The sequence below is a fragment of the Myxine glutinosa genome, chromosome 11 (genome assembly GCF_964187855.1).
Source record: "Myxine glutinosa chromosome 11, kmMyxGlut1.1, whole genome shotgun sequence".
In the NCBI taxonomy this organism is placed as follows: Eukaryota; Metazoa; Chordata; class Myxini; order Myxiniformes; family Myxinidae; genus Myxine; species Myxine glutinosa.
The window spans coordinates 44,698,980-44,721,996 of record NC_136271.1 but is presented as its reverse complement, the minus strand read 5'-3'; the positions used below and the strand labels follow the sequence as shown (position 1 = coordinate 44,721,996).

General features: G+C 48.9%; 1 protein-coding gene across 1 annotated transcript in view; it reads left to right on the top strand.

Annotated features, from left to right (window-relative positions):
* LOC137436219 (G2/mitotic-specific cyclin-B2) overlaps positions 1 to 23,017 on the top strand; it is a 126,885-nt gene that overhangs the window by 49,672 nt on the left and 54,196 nt on the right. The window contains exons 3-8 of the mRNA XM_068129948.2: positions 1,314 to 1,500; positions 3,540 to 3,715; positions 15,920 to 16,018; positions 16,714 to 16,869; positions 17,470 to 17,628; positions 17,741 to 17,919. Coding sequence (XP_067986049.2) covers positions 1,314 to 1,500; positions 3,540 to 3,715; positions 15,920 to 16,018; positions 16,714 to 16,869; positions 17,470 to 17,628; positions 17,741 to 17,919 — 956 coding nt within the window. The remainder of the gene's footprint in view (positions 1 to 1,313; positions 1,501 to 3,539; positions 3,716 to 15,919; positions 16,019 to 16,713; positions 16,870 to 17,469; positions 17,629 to 17,740; positions 17,920 to 23,017) is intronic.

The window sequence follows — 23,017 nt, the reverse complement described above, 5'->3', positions numbered from 1 at the left end:
TCATGGTGACCGCTCAAGAGGATGACCCGCTACAACCTACATCGATACACTGGATTGCGACACCAAAATCAACAGGCGTGACCTCTCAGAAGCAATGGCGAGAAGAGAACAGTGGAAAAATTTTGTCAGTAGTGTCCGATCGAGATCGACCGATGATGATTAGTGAAGCATTCGTTCTTAAACTCATTTGATATACAAGGTTTTTTTTTTGGTTTGTTTTTTTGTGTCGTACAATACTTTAAATAATTAATCAGACATTGTATCTGTATGCACTCCATCATTCTCCTTGTAGTAGTGAATTCGTTCAGAGTCCTCTTTGACATGTTGTGTAGCATTTGTGGAGTCACCTGTGAAGCCACAACTTCAGCGTGCTATTCAATCATCCTCCACTCGTCTGTCGACACTTTCTCCTTGATGAAGCCCCACAGAGTTGTCTGGAGTTTAGATCTGGACTACGAGGTGGCTATGGCAGAGGAGCTCTGCTGGAGAATGTTTTCCAAAGTGTTCCATGAAAGCTGTCTGCACTCGAGCAATGGTTTGGCATGTGTGCCCCTAAATGCAAGCAACCAACCACTCTTCGACACTAACAACTTGTGTCCGCCATGCTGTCTAACTTCCTACTCACTCCTGCGTCAGTGAGTCGGTGTTGCCTCATACCACCACGGCGAGGGAGAGGAAGGTGTTAGAAATTTAGCAGGGGTATAGCGACTTTCAGGCCACCCTGTATATGCTTTCAGGCATCATTATTTATCATTATTTCATTTTTTTCCTAAAGAAATTTTCATTCTTTCATTCCTGATTCATGAAGAAAAAAAAAATCATTATTTCAGGAATCATTATCACTACCTACGTGCTTGTTTACCTGAATGTAAAATCTACACGTCTCCATTTTAAGGTGAGGCCCATGTCCTCGGACTTGCAGCCTTGTTTTATTCATTTATTTGCTTTAATACCAGACAATCATACAGTTGAATGTCTTCTACTGCTGCAATTTACCTTGGTTACCTTGATTGAATGCCCAGTAAAAATGCGACATTTTAAAGTGTTAAACTTGAGTGCATTTTTGTCACCTCTGATTGGAGACAGATTTTGGGATTTCAACCTTGTGTTTCAATCGGCTCATGTGAGCTTTCTTGATTATTATGATTGCGTTAATTTAAACACAATAATCCTGCCACCCAAGGCTATTTGGCTTGATCATCGCAAATCGGGTATGGTTGCAAGTACATTGCACTTTTATTCTGATGCAAGTGCCTTAAACATAAAAGGATGCTCATGCCAATCGTATGATCATGTGTGGATGTGCATTCAAGGTTGCACCGGCTGATCAGGTTGAGGTCGAGCAGCCGACAGGAGATGGACAGACCCCGCGGCGAGTGGCCAAAGACAGCATCCCACAGGCACCTGTCCGAAGGAACAGTCGGCGAGTGTCCACCACCGAAAGCCTGGCCGGCGTGAGCCGGGACTTGCAAAGCCTTCTCTCTCACGACCATCCTATTGGTACTGTCATCGGTAGTTTGCTGAATAGACGGATTTGTTGTGATTTCCAGGACTTTGTTGGAAGCAAATGATCTTGTGAAGTAATAAAAATAGCTTTGGTTTCAGAATTTTCATTTTATTATGTTGTCTCTGCCTGTGGTTCTGCTCGTTTTGGTAGTAATCTCCTTTGTTGGTGTATGTCCAAGGCCTAGACCGAGAGTATCGATGCTGCTTTGTTTTGAAGTTTTCCCTTCAAAGACCCATCTGGGTTGGTGCATTTATTGTATGTGGTGCATGAGGGGTTGGGGGTATGCATTGCTTCCTCTGACCATTTCGCCTTCTGCATAATTGGTTGGAGTTCATAAAAAATAGATAAGGAGCTTTTATACATGAGGCCACTTGGCCCATCAGGTCTGTACTGCATCTAGTGTGTCTGTGTGTTCTGTTGGTTGTTATCACCATCGTTTGGGTTTCAGACGGTGGAACGGAGTCCTCCCAGGTGTCGAAGTATCCACCCCCGTGTCGGTGAAGGATTGCGATTCATGGGCTAAGTTGTGAAGTTGTTCTCGGAGTTTTGTTCCGAGGGCTCTCTTTTTCAGGATCATCGCTGAACCCCGTACAGCCTCCAACTGTAGTTCGTTTGTGGTCATGTTCCCAGGGATGGTTTTTAAGATCTGTCTGCAAGGTTCTTCTTTATCATTCCAGTTGCCCCAATTGTCTCTGGTACAATTTCAGTGCTCTTCACTTTCCAGGATCTTTTCACTTCGTTCTTAAGGTTTTGGTATTTGGTTATTTTCTTGATTTCTGCATTATTTTGGCCAAAATCGTGGGGGTACTGATATCTCAATCAGCAATGCTGTCTTTTCCTTTTTGATCCTCAGTACAATGTCTGGTCGCAATCTTTTGCTTTCTATGTTCACGCTGCATGGGATAATCGGGTCATACGTGAGCATTATGTCCTTGTTTTCAATGCTTGCTTTGGGTTCATGTTTGAACGAGTTTTCCTATAAGGTCCCCGGAACTCCGTTCCAGGTGAGCTAAAAATCATTACATATTTCATGTCTCCCTATGTCGATTACATGTCGTGTATTTTTTAAATGTGCCCGTAATTTCATTTTATTGGTATATGACCTTTTGACCCCACCCACTTGTACTGCTCCTTCACATTCCTGTCATGTGGTGATCATATATACCAAGTTTGCTAAATTTCTGCACAACTGTTTAGGAGAAAGTATGACAGACAAATGGAGCTGATTACAATATCCCCACCCCCTTCCCCTTCCCCCTTTTTTTTTTTTTTTTTTTTCTCTAAAAGTGTGCGGATAAAAGGCTCTTCTGGCAGAACAGTTTCTTCTTCATCATCATCATCGCCGTTCTGTCGAAGCACTTTTTTAGCGATAGGGTTTCAATTCTGGATTGGTCGCTGCTCCATCTTGGATACTCGACTGAGTGGGTAGGCATTTGTAGTTTGTTCAGGGTGCTAGAGATGACTCGCCTACTCTTCGCGGAGGACACCGTGCGATCTTTTAAGGTTCAACTAATGCTAGCAGATATGACACCCATTTTAACGTGCTTCCAAGGGATGGCACACATTTTGATTCTTCGCCCTGCCTACAAACCACCAGGACGGCAGTTTTTAGATGAGTCTTGATTCGGACACAGGCCAGACAGGTCAGAGGGGAATGTGCACACCTCCTGGCTATTCCACCAATGCCTCTCTGCACCTGTCTTGGAGATGGTTGCACCAACCTACTCTTTTGTTCAGTTGATGGATTCCCTTTGGTCGCCATGTCCAAAATTGTGCTGAACAGTTTCATAAGATTCCTTTCATTACCTTTTCTGATGCATCTTGCTCACAATGAAACCTGCAAGGAAAAGGTGATTGCATGAGCGACCCTAAAATGAACAAATAAAACTCCTTCAGCATGTATTCATGGGATTATCTCCTTTGATTCCTCGTCTTCCTTTCATCGCCATAGTAATGTTGTTTATGCCTCGTCTTTGTGTAATTTTTTTAAACCCTTATTATTTCCTCTTTCCCATATGCCCTGGCTATTCAGAGCCATGTGGCCAGTTATCATGGAGACCAGAGTTGCAGGCCTTGACTGATGCACGGACTTCTCCTTGCCTGCGGTCCCCCAAGGCCAAAGCACCATGTGCCCTGTCATCGGCTCTCCTGCGGGCTGGCATTGCGGGTGATGCGCACTATGCTGCTGAATATTATTCCTTCCTCATTGTGAGCATTTCCACACGTATCCCACAATGAAATTGTGCGGGTCCAGTTTGTTGATATAGAACACTGTTTTACCTTTGGTCGTTAAGTTTTTTGCAATCACGTGTTATTTGGGATCCTGTTTGAGATAATAAAAAAAAACTTTGTACCTCTATCTCTGAAACTGCTCGATGGGTAGGGGAGGTAGGAATTGAAACATGGCTCATTGTAAAGAACTCCGTTTGAGGAATAAGTGTTGTTAACCATGATGTTGTGGCGGACACAAAAGCCCACTGGCGTGGTGACATCATTCCGCGCACCAAGTGGGCGGTGGCCACGCACCAGGGGTAGGCGTGGCCTCATGATATACACCGGGCGCCCAGCCCGGGACAGTACAGTGTTACAGTGTAGTCTTACAATAAAGACGTTTATATGTTACCGCTTGTCCGCTTCCTCCTTGCTCACAAGCAGCGCGCGTAACGCCGCGCTTTACTGGTGACCCTCGACGTTGGATCTGCCGGAGCGATCCTTCCACACGCGACGCCATCGCCATGGCCGACTTCGTCAAACTTCCGGAATTTTGGGAGGCTCAGGCCGAAGTCTGGTTCGTCCAGGCCGAAGCCCAATTTCAGCTTCGGCGCCTCACCGGCGATGACACGCGCTATTGCCACGTCGTCGCCTCCCTCGGGCCCGGCACGGCCGCTCGAGTTGTGTCCGTCCTTCGCCACCCACCGAACGGCCACAAGTACGAGGCACTCAAGCGGCTACTCCTAGCCACATTCGGCCTTACGGACGACGCACGGGCCGACCGCCTCCTGGATCTCCCCGAGCTCGGTGAGACGCGCCCGTCGGTCCGAATGGACCATATGCTGTCACTGTTGGGCGACGAAGCCCCCGGTTCGCTATTCCGGGCGCTTTTCCGGCGCCAACTTCCAGCGCAGGTCCGCCTCGCGTTGGCCGGGACCGAGCTAACGGAACCCCGAGCATTGGCGGCCGAGGCGGACAGGTACTTCGCCGCTTCGGACATGCGGGCGAGCGTCGGCGTGGCCGCCACGGCCCTCGACGCTGATGTTCAGCAGCATGTTCCACAGCATCAGCTTCTACAGCACGCTGATGTTCAGCAGCATGCTGATACGCACCTCGTGAACGCCGCCACGCCCCGCCCACCGCCGCGGCGAAAACCGCCACCGCGGGGAAACCCGCCAACTCCACCGGCCTGGCGGAGCCAGCCGCGCTCCTCCAGCTCCACCACCTGGTGCTGGTTCCATGCCAAGTTCGGCCACGAAGCTCGGCGGTGTCATCCGCCGTGCTCCTTCAACGGGTCGGGAAACGCCCGGGCCGGCGCTCAATAGTGGCGATGAGCGCCGGCCATTCGAACAGCCTGCTGTTCATAACGGACACCTTCTCCAGGCGCCGTTACCTGTGCGACACGGGAGCGCAGGTGAGTGTCATTCCCGCCGGCACGTCAGACAAGCACGCCGCGGGTGGGGGCCCCGCGCTGCTTGCCGCGAACGGGACGCCCATCCGTACGTACGGAAAACGCTGCCTCTCTCTGCGGTTTGGAGGGCAGGTTTTCCGATGGACGTTCGTCACCGCCGACGTGCCCATGGCACTGCTTGGCGCGGACTTCCTGTGCGCTAATGGGCTCCTGGTCGACGTCAAGCGCAGACGGCTTGTCCAGGCCGAGACGTTCAGCTCGCTCGCTTGTGCGTTGCCCAGCTCAACGAGCGGCTTGCCAAGCGGCTTGCCGAACGATTCGGTTCCGGCCACGTTGGTCTGTACGCTTCCGGCAGCGGACGCATTCACCCGCCTCCTCGCCGGCTTCCCGGCCCTCACGCGGCCCACCTTCTCGGCGGGGGCCGTCAAGCACGGGGTGGCCCATCACATCCCCACCGTCGGGCCACCGGTCTACGCCCGGGCACGCCGCCTCGAGCCGACGAAGCTGGCGGTGGCAAAAGCGGAGTTCGCTACCCTGGAGCGACTCGGCATCGTTCGGCGCTCAGAGAGCGCTTGGGCGTCGCCGCTGCACATCGTGCCGAAGCCCGGCGGGGGATGGCGACCGTGCGGGGACTATCGCCGTCTCAATGACGCCACGACTCCCGACCGCTACCCCGTCCCCCACATTCAGGACTTTTCCGCCCGTTTGGCGGGCAGGTCCTTCTTCTCGAAGGTGGACCTCATACGCGGCTACCATCAGGTCCCCGTCAGGCCGGAGGACGTCCCGAAGACGGCGGTCATCACGCCATTCGGACTCTTCGAGTTCTTGCGCATGCCCTTCGGTCTGAAGAATGCGGCTCAGGCGTTCCAGCGACTGATGGACAGCGTCCTGCGCGACTTGGATTTTGTCTACGTTTACCTGGACGATATCCTCGTCGCCAGCGCGTCCCGCGAAGAGCACCTACGCCACCTCCGCACGCTCTTCGAACGCCTGGGCCAGCATGGCCTGATTGTGAACCCCGCAAAGTGCCGGTTCGGCGCCGCCACAATCGATTTTCTGGGGCACCGTGTCACCAGGCACGGAGCCGTCCCCCTACCGGCCAAGGTGGAGGCGGTGAAGGGGTTCCCGCGCCCCCGCACGATCAGAGGGCTGCAGGAGTTCCTGGGCATGGTGAACTTTTACCATCGGTTCCTGCCCCGTATCGCCCAGCTCCTGCGCCCCCTGCACGAAGCTCTCCGAGGTAAGCCGGGCAAAGGCGACGTTACCTGGACCGAGCAGATGGACACGGCGTTCACGGGCGCGAAGCTCGCCTTGGCTAACCCCACCATGCTCGCGCACCCGGCGCCCGATGCACCGATCGCCCTCACCACCGATGCCTCGGACTACGCGGTGGGCGCAGTGCATGAGCAATGGGTGCGTGGAGCTTGGCAACCGCTGGCGTTCTTTAGCCGGCAGCTTCGCCCGCCCGAACGCCGTTACAGTACCATCGACCGCGAGTTGCTCGGACTTCACTTGGCGGTCAGGCACTTCCGCCATCTGCTCGAGGGCCGGGCGTTCACTGCCTTCGTCGACCACAAGCCGCTGATCTTTGCGATGGGCAAAGTCACCGAGCCGTGGTCGGCCCGGCAGCAGCGTCACCTCTCGGCCGTGTCCGAGTACACGACGGACATCCAGCACGTCGCGGGGAAGGACAACCTGGTGGCGGATTGCCTTTCCCGGGCCGTCGCCCACGCAGTCCACCTCGGCATCGACTATGCCCGGATGGCAGCGGACCAGGCCGCTGACCCCGACGTCCAGGCCTTGCGGACCGCCGTCACGGGCCTCCGCGTCACCGAGGTGCCGTTTGACGGCGCGGGCGCGGCCCTCTTGTGCGACGTCTCCCTCGGGCGTCCTCGCCCCATCGTGCCCGCGGGCTGGCAGCGCCAGGTGTTTGACGCCATCCACGGCCTGTCCCACCCGGGCGCGAGGGCCTCCCAAAGGCTGATCGCCGACAAGTTCGTCTGGCATGGCCTCCGGAAGGCCGTCCGCGGCTGGGCCAGGACGTGCCTCGCGTGCCAGCGCGCCAAGGTGCACCGGCACACCCAGGCCCCGTTGGCCCCGTTCACGGTGCCGGAACGCCGGTTTGACCACGTCCACGTGGACCTGGTGGGACCTCTGCCCCCCTCGCGGGGTTTCACCTACGTCCTCACCATGGTGGACCGCACCACCCGGTGGCCAGAGGCCGTGCCCTTGGCGTCGACAACGGCGGCCGATGTCGCGCAGGCTTTCATCGCCACCTGGGTCGCCCGGTTCGGCGCCCCCTCAGACATCTCATCCGACCGCGGCCCCCAGTTCACCTCGGAGCTCTGGGGGGCGGTTGCGCAGGGGCTCGGGGTCCGGCTGCACCGAACCACGGCCTACCATCCCCAGGCTAACGGCCTGTGTGAGCGATTTCACCGCTCATTGAAGGCCGCGCTCCGGGCCACCCTCCGCGACGGCGGCTGGGTCGACAGGCTCCCCTGGGTCCTGCTGGGCCTCCGGACGGCGCCCAAGGAGGACCTGCGCGCATCCGCGGCGGAATTGGTCTTCGGGCAACCGCTGCGGGTGCCGGGCGAGTTCCTCCCCGACTCCACGGCACCATGGTCCGCGGCACAGCAGCGCTCCGCTCTACAAGAGACCGCCCAGAGGTTCGCCCCGGTGCCAACCGCATGCCACGGGCACCCACCGACGCACATCGCCCCGGAGCTTCGCACGGCGGAGTACGTCTTCGTCCGCCACGATGCCCATCGGACACCACTGCGGCCCCCGTACGACGGGCCTTTCCGCGTGCTGGAGACCGGGGCGAAGCACTTCACCCTGGACATCGGCGGTACTCCTGACCGCGTTTCGGTAGACCGCCTCAAGCCGGCCCACCTCGATGTGGACCATCCACCGCCAGTGGCCCGACCCCCACGTCGGGGCCGCCCTCCTGCGGGCGGACCCCCGGCACCGCCCAGCCCCGCCGCCACGCCGCCCCCCGGTCCTGCACCCATCCCAGGGGCAGCCAGGGGCATCCCACCTGGCATCCCTGCACCCCGGACGCCGCCGATCGCCAGGGGGCGCTTCGGCCGGGTCATTCGTCTGCCCCGCAAACTGGCCCTCCAGGTGCGCGGGAATTCTGGGGGGGCGCGTGTGGCGGACACAAAAGCCCACTGGCGTGGTGACATCATTCCGCGCACCAAGTGGGCGGTGGCCACGCACCAGGGGTAGGCGTGGCCTCATGATATACACCGGGCGCCCAGCCCGGGACAGTACAGTGTTAGTGTAGTCTTACAATAAAGACGTTTATATGTTACCGCTTGTCCGCTTCCTCCTTGCTCACAAGCAGCGCGCGTAACGCCGCGCTTTAATGTCATCGATGCCTTCATTTTGACGTCATAGTTCGACAAGTGCAATGCTTTATCCGATCAGTTTGAAGTTTCTTGAGCATGCGCTGCACAACAACAATGCCCTCCGAAACAGCTGAACAGATCGAGGCAAAACTTTACAGGCATCATTGACTGTCCATGAACTAAAAGGTGCCCAGCCATGATGTCGTAGGTCACATGGTTTGGCAGCTGTGTTTTTATTTGTTTTGTTTTTTTTGAAGACTAAACCTAAAGAAACTCCTCCAGAACGGCTGGACAGATCGAGTGGAAACCTCTCACACTTGTTCTCCAATCCTTGGGGATACCATGGTGATCCTGAACAATTAATATGTCACATGATCTGTCAGCCATATTGGATTGAACGAAAATCTTTAAAAAAATATTCTCTTGAACCGCTCCATCCATCGATGTGAAACTTCTAAATTATGAACTGGCCATCAAGGGGAATACTGGTTTAGAATTTCAACGTGTTTGGTTGCATGATCTGGCAGGCATTTTTTTTTTTGTAGAAGAAGAAACTACAATTTTATCTTCTCCAGCTGTGAGACTTTCAGTACAGGCGGATCCCGACATTCATGGTCCCCACATTCGCGGGTTCTGTTTATTCAATGTTGATAAAATGCGACCTGCTTCTACATTTGTGGCCCTGTGTCTTGCATATTCACGGTTGTTCGTGGGCGCAAAAAAATTCCCAGCCCGCCCAAGGACTTACTTGGTTGATTATCCCTTTTCACCGATGGGTAGGGATCTCAGGTTAATATTGTCCTGTGGACGTCTATTAAAACAGAGCGTCCACGGATGGCAATCGAGCTTAATGAGGCGTTATCCAATTCAATGGCGGATCATACGCGAGCAGGGGGGTTTGGGGAAGAATGACCACTTGCCTTCACGGCCCGGCGCAGTCTTCAACCTGCGAAAAGTAACTCGCGAACGGAATTTATGGTACAAAAGGAATATGTATTACATGGAACCCGAGAACAATGGATGCGACGATAAATAACCAAGACCTAAATTTGGGATCCCATACAGACTTCAACAACAGCACAGGGGAATGAATTAAGCAAATAAATCGTTGTGGTCTGTGGGTGCATCTTATCTGTCTGGATGTGGTCGGCAGGAATTGTCCAGGATGGTCTGCTCCAAGCGCATTCGTCCGACCGCGCTCCGGTTGGCACGAACCCCCCGGCCTCGATGCATGGTCCGCCCCATGCCACACAGCACAGCACTCGCACGCAGGCACCAGGAGAGGATGAACAACAGGGGAGGATGATCGTTGGCGCTCAATCACCAAGGTCCAAACGGGAACGAGAAGCAAGGGCAGAAGGGAGGTCTAGGCAGGAAGGAAGCCAAAACGAGGAGAGAGAAATGTCGGCTTGCCTGTTGCTCCGTCACTCGTCCTCCGACGTCAGCTCTTCCCCCCCCCCAACCAGCGGGTCGCCCACTCGTAGCCCCCCGCGCCCTCCCACATCACCGGCGCTTCTCCTCCAACCAGTGCGCTGCTCCCCGGCAGTGGTTTCGCACTCTCTGCAGTCCGCACTGATTGGCCGTGGCGTCATCGGTCGGTGGCCAATCAGTGTGGCACGTCCTTCACCTTCCTAAACCCCAATCACGGGGAAGCTTTCTGTCCCTTCCCCAACCAATCACACGTCCTTCCCTACTCTGCCAATCGGTGGCCTGCTCTTTGCTCGCCCCTCTGCCTTCTCAGTCACGAGCCTTCCTGGGCGTGTCTCTCAGCCTGCCTGTTCGATGTTTGCTGCCCTGCTGGTGTTGTCAGCTCAACTGCGTGGTCGCTTGCTGTTTGTTCTTCCGGTCAGTCATTGTGGCGGCGGGGAATTAATTAATGTGTGCGCTCATGCTCCTAGCTAATGTATAAGAGTGCGTTGCCATACGGGACACCGGGATGGTTACAGGTTTCACACACGCGGGAATTAGCCTAATCCCTACAACTATTTAACATGCCCCATCCCTCGTAATGGGGAGGAAGATACACCTTAATCCGAACAAACGGGTGAGACGGGTCCCTGACTTACTGTACATCTAAGTGGTTCTTCTTATTCGTGACATCGGAGCACCTACCTATGCAGATCTACCTGGATCTATATATGCCCTACCCAACCGACATAACAATATTGTTAGTATTTTCTGTTGAAGGAAAAAGCCTCGTTCACAGACGATGGCAAACTCTCCCTCCACACTGGGAGAACAAAGGAGGGAAGAAGATCATAGATATGGGATATGATGTGGGAAGTGGGGTTGCTTAGTTTCTTAATTATTTTATCACTTATTTTTTGATTGGGAACCATGAGTGAGTGATTAATTATATATCTGTTTTTCTCATGATCGTGATTCCTTTAATGTGCAGCCACTTGCAGCCATGCACAAACTGTTTCCCATCAGCTGTGCACATTGCCGTTCATTTCCCATCGGCTCTGCACATTGCAGTTCTAAAAGCATCTTCCACATGTCACGCATAAAACAGCTGTTCGTGCGCTTAAACAATCCCCCACCACACCATTCGACATTTGTGATTTTTCGCGGTTTGCTTCGACATTCACGACCCTGTGCTCCACATATTCGCAGTTTTCATGGGCATATTCGTTGTTCACGGGATTTTTGATTTTTCTCTTCTGAATCATGAACTGCCAGGAACCTATCCCCCATTTTTCCATTGAAACAATTCCCCCACATTCAGATTCAACATTTGCGGCATTTTCCTGAAACGCATTCCATGCGAATGTCGGTGTCAGACTCGATATCTATTAATTACGTACTTTTGGACTGCTGAGACCCCCTTAGACCTTTGAAGATCCTTAAGACAACCAAGATCCCAAAATACCCTGAAGACCTTTAAATACCACGAAGACCCAAAGGAACCTTAAATACCGCAAAGACCTTGAGGACTGAGGACTCCATTTTTTTTTTTTTGGAAATATTTAATAGCCAATTCTGAATTCAGTTTTATAAAGAGGACATCATGGGTCAGGTGTCCGATGACAGCGTGGTTGTATCAAAGCGGAGCAGATTGGATCCCAGTCATAACTGCCCACAGTTATAAAGTTGCCCGTTGTAGGTGGCCTGTCTAGTTATTATATTATTATTATGGCCTGTCGAATTATTATATTATATTACAATATCTATTGATATTGGAACCCCACTCTCTCTCGTCAAAACTGAAGGTGGGGAACCCGATCGAAGCAAGGGTGGCAATCACTCCATTTATGACGACGAAACGTCTGATGCCCAATGTGGAGATCGGTTTCTGAGGTTTGGGACATGGAATGTAGGGACAATGACAGGGAGATCAGGAGAAGTGGTGGAAGTATTGGTCAGAAGAAGAGTGGACATATGTTGTGTGCAGGAGACGAGATGGAAGGGAAGTGGTGTGCGAATGGTGAAGGGTAGGCAGGGACAGATATACAGGTTTGTGTGGCAAGGGTGTCCAGAAGGGGTGAATGGTGTTGGTGTCCTGTTTTCTGAGGAGTTTGTAGACAGTGTGGTGAGTGTGAATAGAGTGAGTGAAAGGTTGATGATGGTGAAAATGATGATTGGAAAGCTCTTGGTGAAGGTCATCTCGGGATATGCTCCGCAGGTTGGTCGGAGCAATGAAGAGAAGGACAAGTTCTGGTGTGCAATGGAGAAGCTGATGGAAAATGTCAAAGATAAGGAAGTTGTTGTGGGAGGAGACCGAAATGGACATGTGGGAAGGAGTATGGACGGTTTTGAGGGAGTTCATGGGGGTTACGGATATGGTGTGAGAAATGGAGAAGGTGAAAGGATTTTGGAGTTTGCTGATGGAGCTCATTTGTTGATTTGTAATACTCAGTTCCAGAAAGAGGATAATAAGCTTGTTACATGCACGTCAGGTGGGTCGACGACAACCGTTGACTTCCTGCTGGTGCGTAGGCGAGATAGGGGGCACCTCTGGGACACAAAGGTGATCCCGGGGGAGGAGGCTGTTTCACAGCATCACTTGGTTGTCTGCGACATAAGGGTGAAAGGTGCGAGGAGAGCTCGGCGGGTGAAGTACCAACCGAGAATGAAGGTGTGGAGGTTGAAAGGTGACAGTGAGGGAGGCATTAAAAGAGAGGCTGAGTAGGGTCGAGGATGATGTGGTTGAGCTTGAAAGTGGTTGGATGTCAATGAAAGATAGTCTGTTGGGAGCCGTTGGTGAGGTATGTGGATGGACAAAAGGACCACCGAGGCACTCGGAAACATGGTGGTAGGATGATGAAGTTGGAAAGAAGATTGACGAGAAGAGGAAGAAGTTCAAGGAGTGGCAGAAGGCGAAGGGTATGGGGGCAGAAAAGACAGAGCAGGAAATTTATAAGGCAGCCAAGAAGGCTGCAAAGAAAGAGGTAGCAAAGGTGCAGGAGGCATGTAGGAAAATGTTCGGAGAACGCTTGGATTTGGAAGAGGGTCAGAGAGCGGTATTCAGGATTGCAAAGCAGATAGCGAAAGATAGGTGTGATGTGATGGGGGTGAGTTGCTTGAACGATGAAGTGGGACAAATCGTTGTGGACCCAGATGGAATTAAAGGAAGATGGAAGAGATATATGGAAATACTGTTGAATGCAGAGAATGAATGGGATGGCAACATAGAGAGTAAGCCAGTTTTAGGACCGGCAGAGAAGATAACCGAGGAGGAAGTTGAGGAAGCGATAAAAGCAATGAAGAGTAGAAAAGCGGGAGGGCCGATGGGAGTTGTGGGAGATATGTTGAAGGCAGCGGGAAATTGGGGTGTGAAGAGAATGACAGAGATCTGCAATCTGGTGGTGAAAGAATTCCGCATTCCAGTGGATTGGGAACTGAGTACCCTCGTCCCTCTATACAAGGGGAAAGGTGACCCTTTGGACTGTGGCTCGTATCGAGCGATAAAGTTATTGGAGCATGGAATGAAGGTATTGGAAAGGGTGTTGGAGAGGAGGATAAGGAAGAAAGTGAAGATCGATGAAATGCAGTTTGGATTTATGCCATGAAGAGGAACGACAGACGTGCTTTTTATTGTGAGGCAGTTGCAGGAGAGGTACATGGAGAAGAGGAAGAAGTTGTTTCTTGCGTTTGTTGATCTGGAGAAAGCATTCAATAGGGTTCCACGTGAAGTAGTGACATGGGCATTGAGGAAGTTAGGAGTGGAGGAATGGTTGATCAGAGTAGTGATGGCAATGTACAAAAGAGTGCACACAGCTGTAAGGACGAAGGATGGGAACAGTGGTGAGTTTGAGGTGAAGGTGGGAATGCATCAGGGGTCGGTACTAAGTCCACTACTATTTGTAGCTGTGATGGAGGTGCTGGCTCAGAACGTAAAGGAGGGTTTACCGTGGGAGTTGTATGCAGATGATCTGGTGTTGATTGCAGAAAGTATGGATGGACTGAAGGAGAAGATGAACAAGTGGAAGGAATGTATGGAGACAAAAGGTCTGAAGGTGAATATCGGAAAAACGAAGGTGATGGCAAGTGGTAAAGCATGTGGTGAGGTGGAAAGAACTGGGAAGTGGCCGTGTGCTGTGTGCAGGAAGGGTGTCGGAGTGAATTCCATTCAATGTACAATGTGCGCTGAGTGGGTTCATCAAAAATGTAGTGGTTTGAGAGGGTCATTAACCAGTGTGGCAGCTACATTCAAGTGCAAGGTGTGCACAGAGGGAGCTGCAGATGGAGGAAATGTTGAGTTGGATCTTGGAGACGGCGTGAAGCTGGAAGGTGTGAAAACATTTTTTTACCTCGGAGACATGCTGAATGGAGAAGGTGGATCAGACTCGGCAACGGTTGCTCGAGTGAGATGTGCATGGAAGAAGTTTCGGGAACTGAGTGGCGTGCTGTCGAGGAGGGGAGTCGTTGAAGCTGAAGGGAAAGGTGTATGCTGCATGTGTGAGAAGTGTTATGATTTATGGGAGCAAGACATGCGTAAGAAACGTAGAGCAGCAACAAAGGGTGTAAATGCGAATGGTTCAGTGGATGTGTGGAGTATCGTTGAGAGAGAGGAAGACAAATGATGAATTGCGAAAGATGATGGGAATAGAGCCTGTGATTGATGCTGTGAAGAGAAACAGGTTGAGATGGTTTGGTCATGTGTTGAGGAAGGATGAAAGTGACTGGCTGAGAAGAGTGATGGAAATGAATGTAGAAGGAAGTAGAGGATGGAGAAGACCGAGAAAGACTTGGCTAAAGATGGTCGAAGAAGAAATGCGGGCAAGGGGGTTAACAAGGGTAGATGCAGAAAATAGGGCAAAATGGAGAAGATTGTCATGGGGACCGCAAGGCTAACCCCCACTCTTGCAGGGAAAATGGCCTTAAAATGCATGTTGTTGTTGTATTACAATATCTATTGAAAAAATAATTGAGCTGGAAAGAAAGTAGAAAAAAGCTAGACTTACGAAAGTCGGTAAAGTTGACGTCTCGGCGATAATCCACTCACCTTGGTCACTTTAACACCTGCTTGTGACCAAGGCGAGTGGATTCTCACCAAAACGTCTGCTTTACTGACTAATAAGCCAAACTTTTTTCAATTGTAAACTTTTCCAATGTATTATTATTATTTTTTTTTTTTTTTTTTTTTTTTTTGACAGGACATTTTCTTTTCGGCTATTTGGGTGATTTCTCACATTTAATTATTTTTATATGAAAGCACACAAGACTGTACAGTAAAACGACTTGAAATTACAACATTGGATATCCTTGAAACTTTTTACTTTTTCCTTGTGGTGTGTTTTTTATTTATTTATTTATTTATTTATTGCCACAATGCAAAAATACCAGAATAATAAAATGGGCTTGCTGTGATTGTTGAATGAACATGTTGCATTTTCGTGGTGGTAAGATTGTAAATGTGTTTATGAATGAAGCAATTTCAACATTTGTATGAGTACAATGGGGCCTTTCGCAAGACTATTGCAAAGTGGATGATTACAACAGCGTATGGTGAAAATCAAATGCTGAGAAGGCTTTGTTCGGCCTCCTTGCATCTCCTTTGCTGTTGAAGTTGAGGTTTACGTTCATAACACAATTTGGCAAAAAATGGAACTGTGCCTGAGCAAGTGCTCACAAATGTAACACTGATAGGTTCAGTACTCCAAACAAAGCGATCTTTAAATTAGATCAGAAGGTAGAGTATAGGGTTAATATTGATGCACAAAGTTGCATATTTTTTGATGCTTTATTGTTTGGAAGTTGGTTGAGAAGTGCGAGGAGAGTGCGAGGAGAGTGCGAGTAGGTGACATATTTCACCTCCTTTACGTTTTGCGTACTTTGATGGTTTTAAGTTTGTATATCAGACTGAAATTTTGTGGCAAAATGACCTTGTATTTGAACTATCAACTTCCAACATTTTACTTGTATGACCAACGTACTCTGCATGACTCGGTTGGAGGTCCACAGTGCAGACGTGTACAAATCTTCCCTTTCTTGAAGTGGCGACAACGACGACAGGCACTGCGACCAGCAGACCTTCCCCGTACCATCCACCCACTCATGCGGACGATGCTCATTGATTGGCTGGTTCAGGTTCAGGTAAGTTGCCATTCTCATAAATACAAAAGTGAGTTTTGCTTTCAACTTGCAGTTTGTTTTGGAGGATAATATGCTTCTTCGTGAGTATCGATGTGACTTGTTGAAATGTTTTGCACTGATTTAGCCAGTGCTGCCCTCCTCATTTTGTGGGTCAACGGAAGGAATTATAAATTTGATTTGCTGTTTCCAAAACACTGGGTCTTTATCTGGGACTATTGAAGGTGAACACGTGGGAGGGCTGACTTTGCGTCCATTCCAAAACAAACTGCGTATGTTGATTTGGCTTGTTTGTGAAACACCCCAAGATGATTCTTTATCGTGTGGTCCTCTTTGGTTTGGAATTTGATCCAGACTAATCAAAATTGAGGAGCATACCTCTAAGTCTAAGCTATCCTGTAACCCATGGATGTGGCAAGATTTTGTGGAAATGGCTTTGAAGTGTTAGTGATAGGGCTGGGTTTCGAACCAAATTGTGTAAAGGCCTTTCCATAACATGACTTTCTTGGTTGCTTACAGTGATTGTCTCTGTACTCATAATTGCCATCACTCTCATAAGGTATATTGAAAGATGTCAACTTCTTGTGCAAGAATCTTTGAACAGTTAAAACTGCTTACCTCAATCTCGGAGCATCTCGGAGTGAGTCAGAGTGCCCTGCCATGATTTAATGCATTGTGGTTTGATTTGTCTCCTGCAGACATACTTCGAGATATCTGACGAGGCTTTGTTCCTGTCTGTATACATCTTCAACTCGTACCTGAAGGTGGCCTCAATCTCCCTGGAGTTTCTCCAGCTGTTGGGCATCACGTGTCTCTTTGTGGCTTGCAAACTTGAGGAAACTGCCGTTCCAGAGGTCTCTCATTGCCGCTTCACTTGGCCTTTTGGTTTGTTATTCATTGGTGCCGAGTTCAGTTCATCGCCAACTGTTTACGTAGTGTGTAACTGTCGTAGCTTTTGTTTTTCTCCGTAATGGGCCTTGATAGGATTTCAAGTTTATAACATTTGTGCCATCGGTTTTTGGTGTTATATGGAGCTTGTTTCATTTGATTTTCTGAGCAAGCATGACATTGTAGTTTATGGGTCATTGTCCTTGCCCATCACATCTTGGTCAATTTGACGATAGGTAATAGTGATTACTTGCTGGTGGTGGATCTTTGGCAGCAGTTCAGTGGTCCAGATAGTTCTCCAGATAGACCAGATAGGTCCAGATAGACAATCAAATAAGTGGACTTATTTGGGCAGAAGAGTACTTTGAATATCTCTTATGAACCCATTCCTCTTCCCCTTGGGGGGACTTGTCCCACGTTGCCAAGATGAGTATCCTTTCTGGATGTTGGCGTTGGGATAATGGGGAGAGTTAGTTGGTTGTTGTCGACTCCAATTTGTCCCTGTGAATTGGTGATGCTTGGACACTGCACACATTCTGGGATTGACTCGAGTCCTTATTCCCCAGATAACACAGCTTTGCTTCCTGACAAAGAAATCTTACACGGAACAGGAGCTCATGCAAATGGAGAGACATGTTCTGCAGAAACTCAACTTTTCCCTCTACTATGTGCAGCCTCTGCACTTCCTCAATGTTCTCGTACACCTATCGCACAGTGCTCTGCAGGTGTCCACATCACTTTCCTAAGCTTTGTATTTTTTTCCCTTTTTATTGTGGCGTCTGTTCCATGGGTTTAAATGGTTTCTGCCAGCTGCTCCTATTTCACATTCTATTGCAGACTCAACACTTGGCAATGTATTTTATGGAGCTGACACTGATGGATGGTGACTCGGCCACTTTTGAAGCCCTCCGACTGGCTTCGGCTGCCTTGTGCCTCGCGCGCCACATCCAGGAAGAGCACCTTTCCCGACCGGAGCCAGTGTGGACCGACGTGCTCCGTTATTATTCCACTTACAGGTAAAATAGACCAATTCACTCATTGGGATTGTCATCGTGTTACCACAATGGGAGACAAACCTAAGTCTGTTCTAAAGACGAGTTTTCCATTGTCTGTAACAATGAAATCTCACTCATTTGATTAATGACCTGAAGGGAGAGGATGGTTTACTTGCTCTTTCTGGTTTGGCCTGCATGCGATGCTGGTCCACAAATTGTGGTTGAATATTGACGTCCGCACGTCAGCTTAGGATGAGTTCCAAATGCTACCCATCAACACCAAGCGCTACCCCAAACCTCACCAACCAAGTCGGTAATACAAAGCCACTGCCCTCACACTACCTGTAGTTTTATGGTGTCGCTATGTGGCCACATTATTGAATTTTCATGTTTTACAAGCCAAGTTCTTGCAGGATGAGCAAAGCAGAAACTTGTGGACTTCCTGTAAATGCATCGCATGAAGATGGTGCGGAAACGGTTGTTTATTTTGAAAAGCTTGGCGTTTTATCCTGATAAGATTTTAATCTCATCTAAGGGTGAATCCCCAAACATACCATGGAGCAATGTTTTCCCCCACTTTTCTCGTTTTGAAATGTTGTATCATCTGGATTTCCCTTTGCACAGCCCAGCTATAAGTAATGTAGCAATGCACTAATACACACCAATTCTTACGACCTGTCGCCCAAGAAAAGATACTTGATAACAATGGGAAGTATGAATTTTTGTTTATTTATTATATCTTGTTTAACTTGAGCAGATGAGTAACATGTTGTGAAGTTTGGATAGGCCTGGAGTGTTATGCATAGGCCATTCCAAGGCCACAAGCTAAGACCATCATTTGGAGAGAGAGAGCAACCAATCACATGACCTAGTTTCGTTAAGTGTAAATTGGTGATTATTCAATGTCTCAATGATGAATGACTTTACGAAAATTTTCATCAGCTCCTTGTGAACCGTCACCCATATCTAAAAAGACAAACAAAAAACACAAATCGTTATCCAGCGTTTTAAAATGTGATCGTGCTATCCCGGGTGAGAGAGAATCTTGTTCGAATGAAAAGTTATAATTTTTTTTTTTTTTTTTTGAAAATCTTCGGACATTGGAGCTGTTTCGGGGTCGTCGCTGGAAAACCAAAAGCAGAATCTCCAGTCTTGTCTTCCCATGTGTCGGATTTAAAATCTTGCTCTGAACAGGAAACGCTATGACCATGATGGTTGGAATAGAAGAAGTGAAACTGCGGAGCCCAAGTGGTTTTGAATATATCACAATGGCTGCAGTTTTGTTTTCTTCGAGCAGGTGACCACAAGGTATTTATGATTCACTGGCGGTTTCCTTGTTCATCCACATCCTGCTTTACCAGCAAGTTTGTCGAATCCATTTTGGCAGGTCTTCATCGGTCACTCTGCAATCGCAGTTTATTTTCTGGTATTTTTTTTTCCCGCAGACTCTCTCTTGCCAGTGATTGCAGATCAGGTTTTATTTTATTTTTATTACCCTCGATCCTCGAAAGGTTGGTTGTCTATCATTCATTCAGAAAACGAGTCTGCCTGCATAGTCTTTCAGCTCTGATACTTGGAATGGGTTTTCAAAGTATCAAGCAGTCCCCCCCCTCCCCCCTCACCTCCCCCCTCACCTCCCCTTGCCCCCCCTTCCCCCCTCGGTGAGGAATACACTGTGATTTTGTCATTTCTAACTCGGCAGAGTCGCCGTTTGAAACCACAGTTACCAGATTACAATGTACGAGTTCAACCAATTGAGACAACATGGAACTTACTTTTCAATTTATACTCCAAATGCACGTTGGTGTTGCTAATCATTTTAAATATACAATGTGTGTGTGCTTCATAATGCACTCCCTCCTCTTCTTTCCTCTTCCCAAACCTCTACGAGCCCATTTTGCCCATGGGTAGCACGAATAACTTCCCAAGTGGCTTGGATGTGATCGATGCATAAATGCTCCGATATCGATGGTGTTTAAACACAAGTCTGAATACTGGTTTTGTGTGTTTTGGTATCCTTAACCACAAACGGGCCTTTGTTTTGAGCTTATAATGAATGAACAAGTGGATTGAACAGAAAACTGGATTAATTTTATTAATAAGAGCAAAACTTCAGGAGAAGAGGTTGTGAGTTTGGATGCAGCTTGCATGTTGTCATTTGTTGTCATTTTTTGTTGTCATTGTTGTCAACAATGACTGTTGTCATTTGTTGTCATTTCCTTGTCATTTTTGTTGTCATTTCCTGGAAGCTGTTACCAGTAGGCTGGCACCTACTCTTTTTGCCTACCCCGGGAGGATGGCAGGTGGAGCCAACCCACCTGATGTTATTTAACAGGGTTGGGTTTCTGGCTGCGTTTGTGGGGCCGAAAGGGCAGAGGGGAAAATGTCATAAGTGGGGCTGTGCACGACCACAAGATTGCTTCGTGGTGAGGAGAAAACCAGGCCTTGGTTTATAGCTTGATGGAGTATTGCTCTCCCCTATGGGCTGGTGCCCTTGTATCATGTCTGACTCTCCTGGATTCAACATTATTGGAATCTTCTGTAACGAGGCCATGTAACACGTCTGTCGCTCTCGCATGGTAGGTCAGCCGTGGCCTGTTTGTGTTTATTGGACTTTTCTTCTTGCCACCTCTTCCAATCGATCTCCTCCTGCTCTCTCTCAGCCCCACCGCCGTCCCCTGCTCTTCCAGGATGCACGCCTTCTTCCTATTGGTTCACCTCCAAAAATCGGGGCTTTCGTTGCCTATCCCCACTCTTTTTTTTCTCATTATGTAACAGCCTTCATGATGTACTCCAATCCCTCTCTTCCCTCCAGGACTTCATGTGGGTGGCACACTGGCATGTCATCTCACCCCCACCCCCCTCCACTCTCCCTCCCGCCCCATTTCTACCTATGATCCAACCCTCTTACTTGCAGGTTTCTGCTCCTACTCTCGAACTCACCATTCCCTTGCTTGATGTGCCTACCTACTGCTCCACCATTACATTGCTCTTTTGCCTTCTGTCTCATCACCCGAACATGAACATTGATTTATTTAATTATTTTGCATCCCCAAAAAAGTGATGGTCCTACATGAGATCATCCGTGATATCATGACATATTTGGACTTTTATTTTACATTACTATTTTATCCTGGCCCAAGAATGCCCAGGAATATGTATAATAATGTCGCGTCGCCCAGCTATTAAGACCACTGCGTGACGAATGACCGATTGTTTTTACTCCCGAGGTGAACTCCCCAAGTCTTGGCAGTTGTTTTTGGCACGCGCAGGAATGAAGGAAACGGAGTGCTTACCTGAACGAAAGCACACTGGTTTAATCCGAAACCCACAATGAACAGACACGACACGACAAATAAAATGCAACACTACAATTTAATAAAAATAAATCGGAGGTGAAAATGAAAGGCGAGGTAAAACCTAATATCTAATTTGAGGTACCTCACATGCAGACTCGAATACAGACAAGGGGACAGATCATAAAATAGAATAACATCTTTAGCCAGCCGGCACTCAGCTGTGGTCCAAAATGCTTTTCGGAGCTTGATGGTCACTGCAGCCGGTGTAGCCACCTGCACGGGAAGCACTCCAACAATGGCGCCGAAACCGCGCGTCAAACGTCCAGGCGTGAGCAAGCAGCCGAGACGGCCTTCTTTCGCTCTCCACTGTCAAGTGCCATGCGGACCTCAGCTCCTTGATGAGCCAAATGTTGCCCGCCTCTGTTGAGATGCTGCCGGCGCAGCAAAAGCTCCACGCTCCTTCCAAAGCGCACGAAAATCACCAGCATCACAGCGCAAAAAGATGGCGCCCTTCCTCCTCCTGTACAAAAACCCAAGAGAACGATTCTTCTTTCAATGGTACTTTTTCCCTAGAACCCCCTCACTCTCTCGTCACACTGGCCAATTGACGAGCTCCATCGAATCACCCCATGGTCGTACTCAACCAATGACGAACTTTGGGGCGTGGCCTGCCAATTACAATCTGTTGGAGGTGGGGTTTAGTTGCCGAACCGCTCTGCCTGCTTGCAGGGAACGGTTGTTATTGTTGTTGTAACGGAGGTTTTTATGGCCAGCCTTGTCGTAGTTGTAAAAACGTAGGGAAAAAAACACCGAGGGTAATTACATACTTGGGGAAAGCTAATCTTAACCCCTATCTAATTACCATAGCTTCACCCCTCTGCGAAGACATGTAAACAACTTGAGCTCCAGTTTCCCGACTTGCATCTAATACATTGAGATGTCTCCTACTCGTCTATGGTCGATGCTATACCTATACAATCCTGCCTTTACTGTGGTATTCCATCATCTACCCCCACAACCGTAACAAGAAGATCTAGAATCAGATGAATCGGATGACCAGTTGTAAGACTGCTGCTTGGTTGTGCAAGGTTTGGTGCTCTGTCATTGATTCCTGGTCAATTAAATCATTACATCCATATTACCTCGGCCACCAAAGGTGGATGGGAGGTTATGTTTTCAGCCCTGTCTGTTTTTTACTTGCAAAATCGAAGATTTTTCAAATATATTGGTCTGTTGCGTTTGTTATTCTGTCTTTGTTTGTTTGTCTGTCACCGGTCTACAGGTCACAATTCTAAACCGATCGTCACGAAACTCCACCAAGTTGGAGGTCGTCACAATTGAGAAGCCTATTGATTTTGAGGTCAAAGGTCATCTGGAGGTCAAATTTCTAAAATTACCATTTTTAATCTGATTGACTTGAAAATTGAACAGCATTTGTAGATTGAGTCACTAAATTGGGAAACCAACTATTTTTGAGGTCAAAAAGTCAAAGGTCCACTCGGTCAAATTTCCAAAATCAATTTTCATCTGAAAAATCAATTTTCATCCGATTGACTTGAAAATAGAACAGCATTTACATAGTGCTTCACTGAATTGGGAAACCAACTATTTTTGAGGTCAACTCAAGGTCAAATTCCAAAATCAATTTTCATCTGGAAAAACCAACAATTTTCATCCGATTGACTTGAAAATTGAACAAAATTTGCACATTGTCACTAAATAGGGAAAACAACTATTTTGGAGGTCAAGAGGTCAAAGGTCAACTCCAGGTCAAACTTTGAAAATCAATTTTCATCTGAAAAATCAATTTTCATCCGATT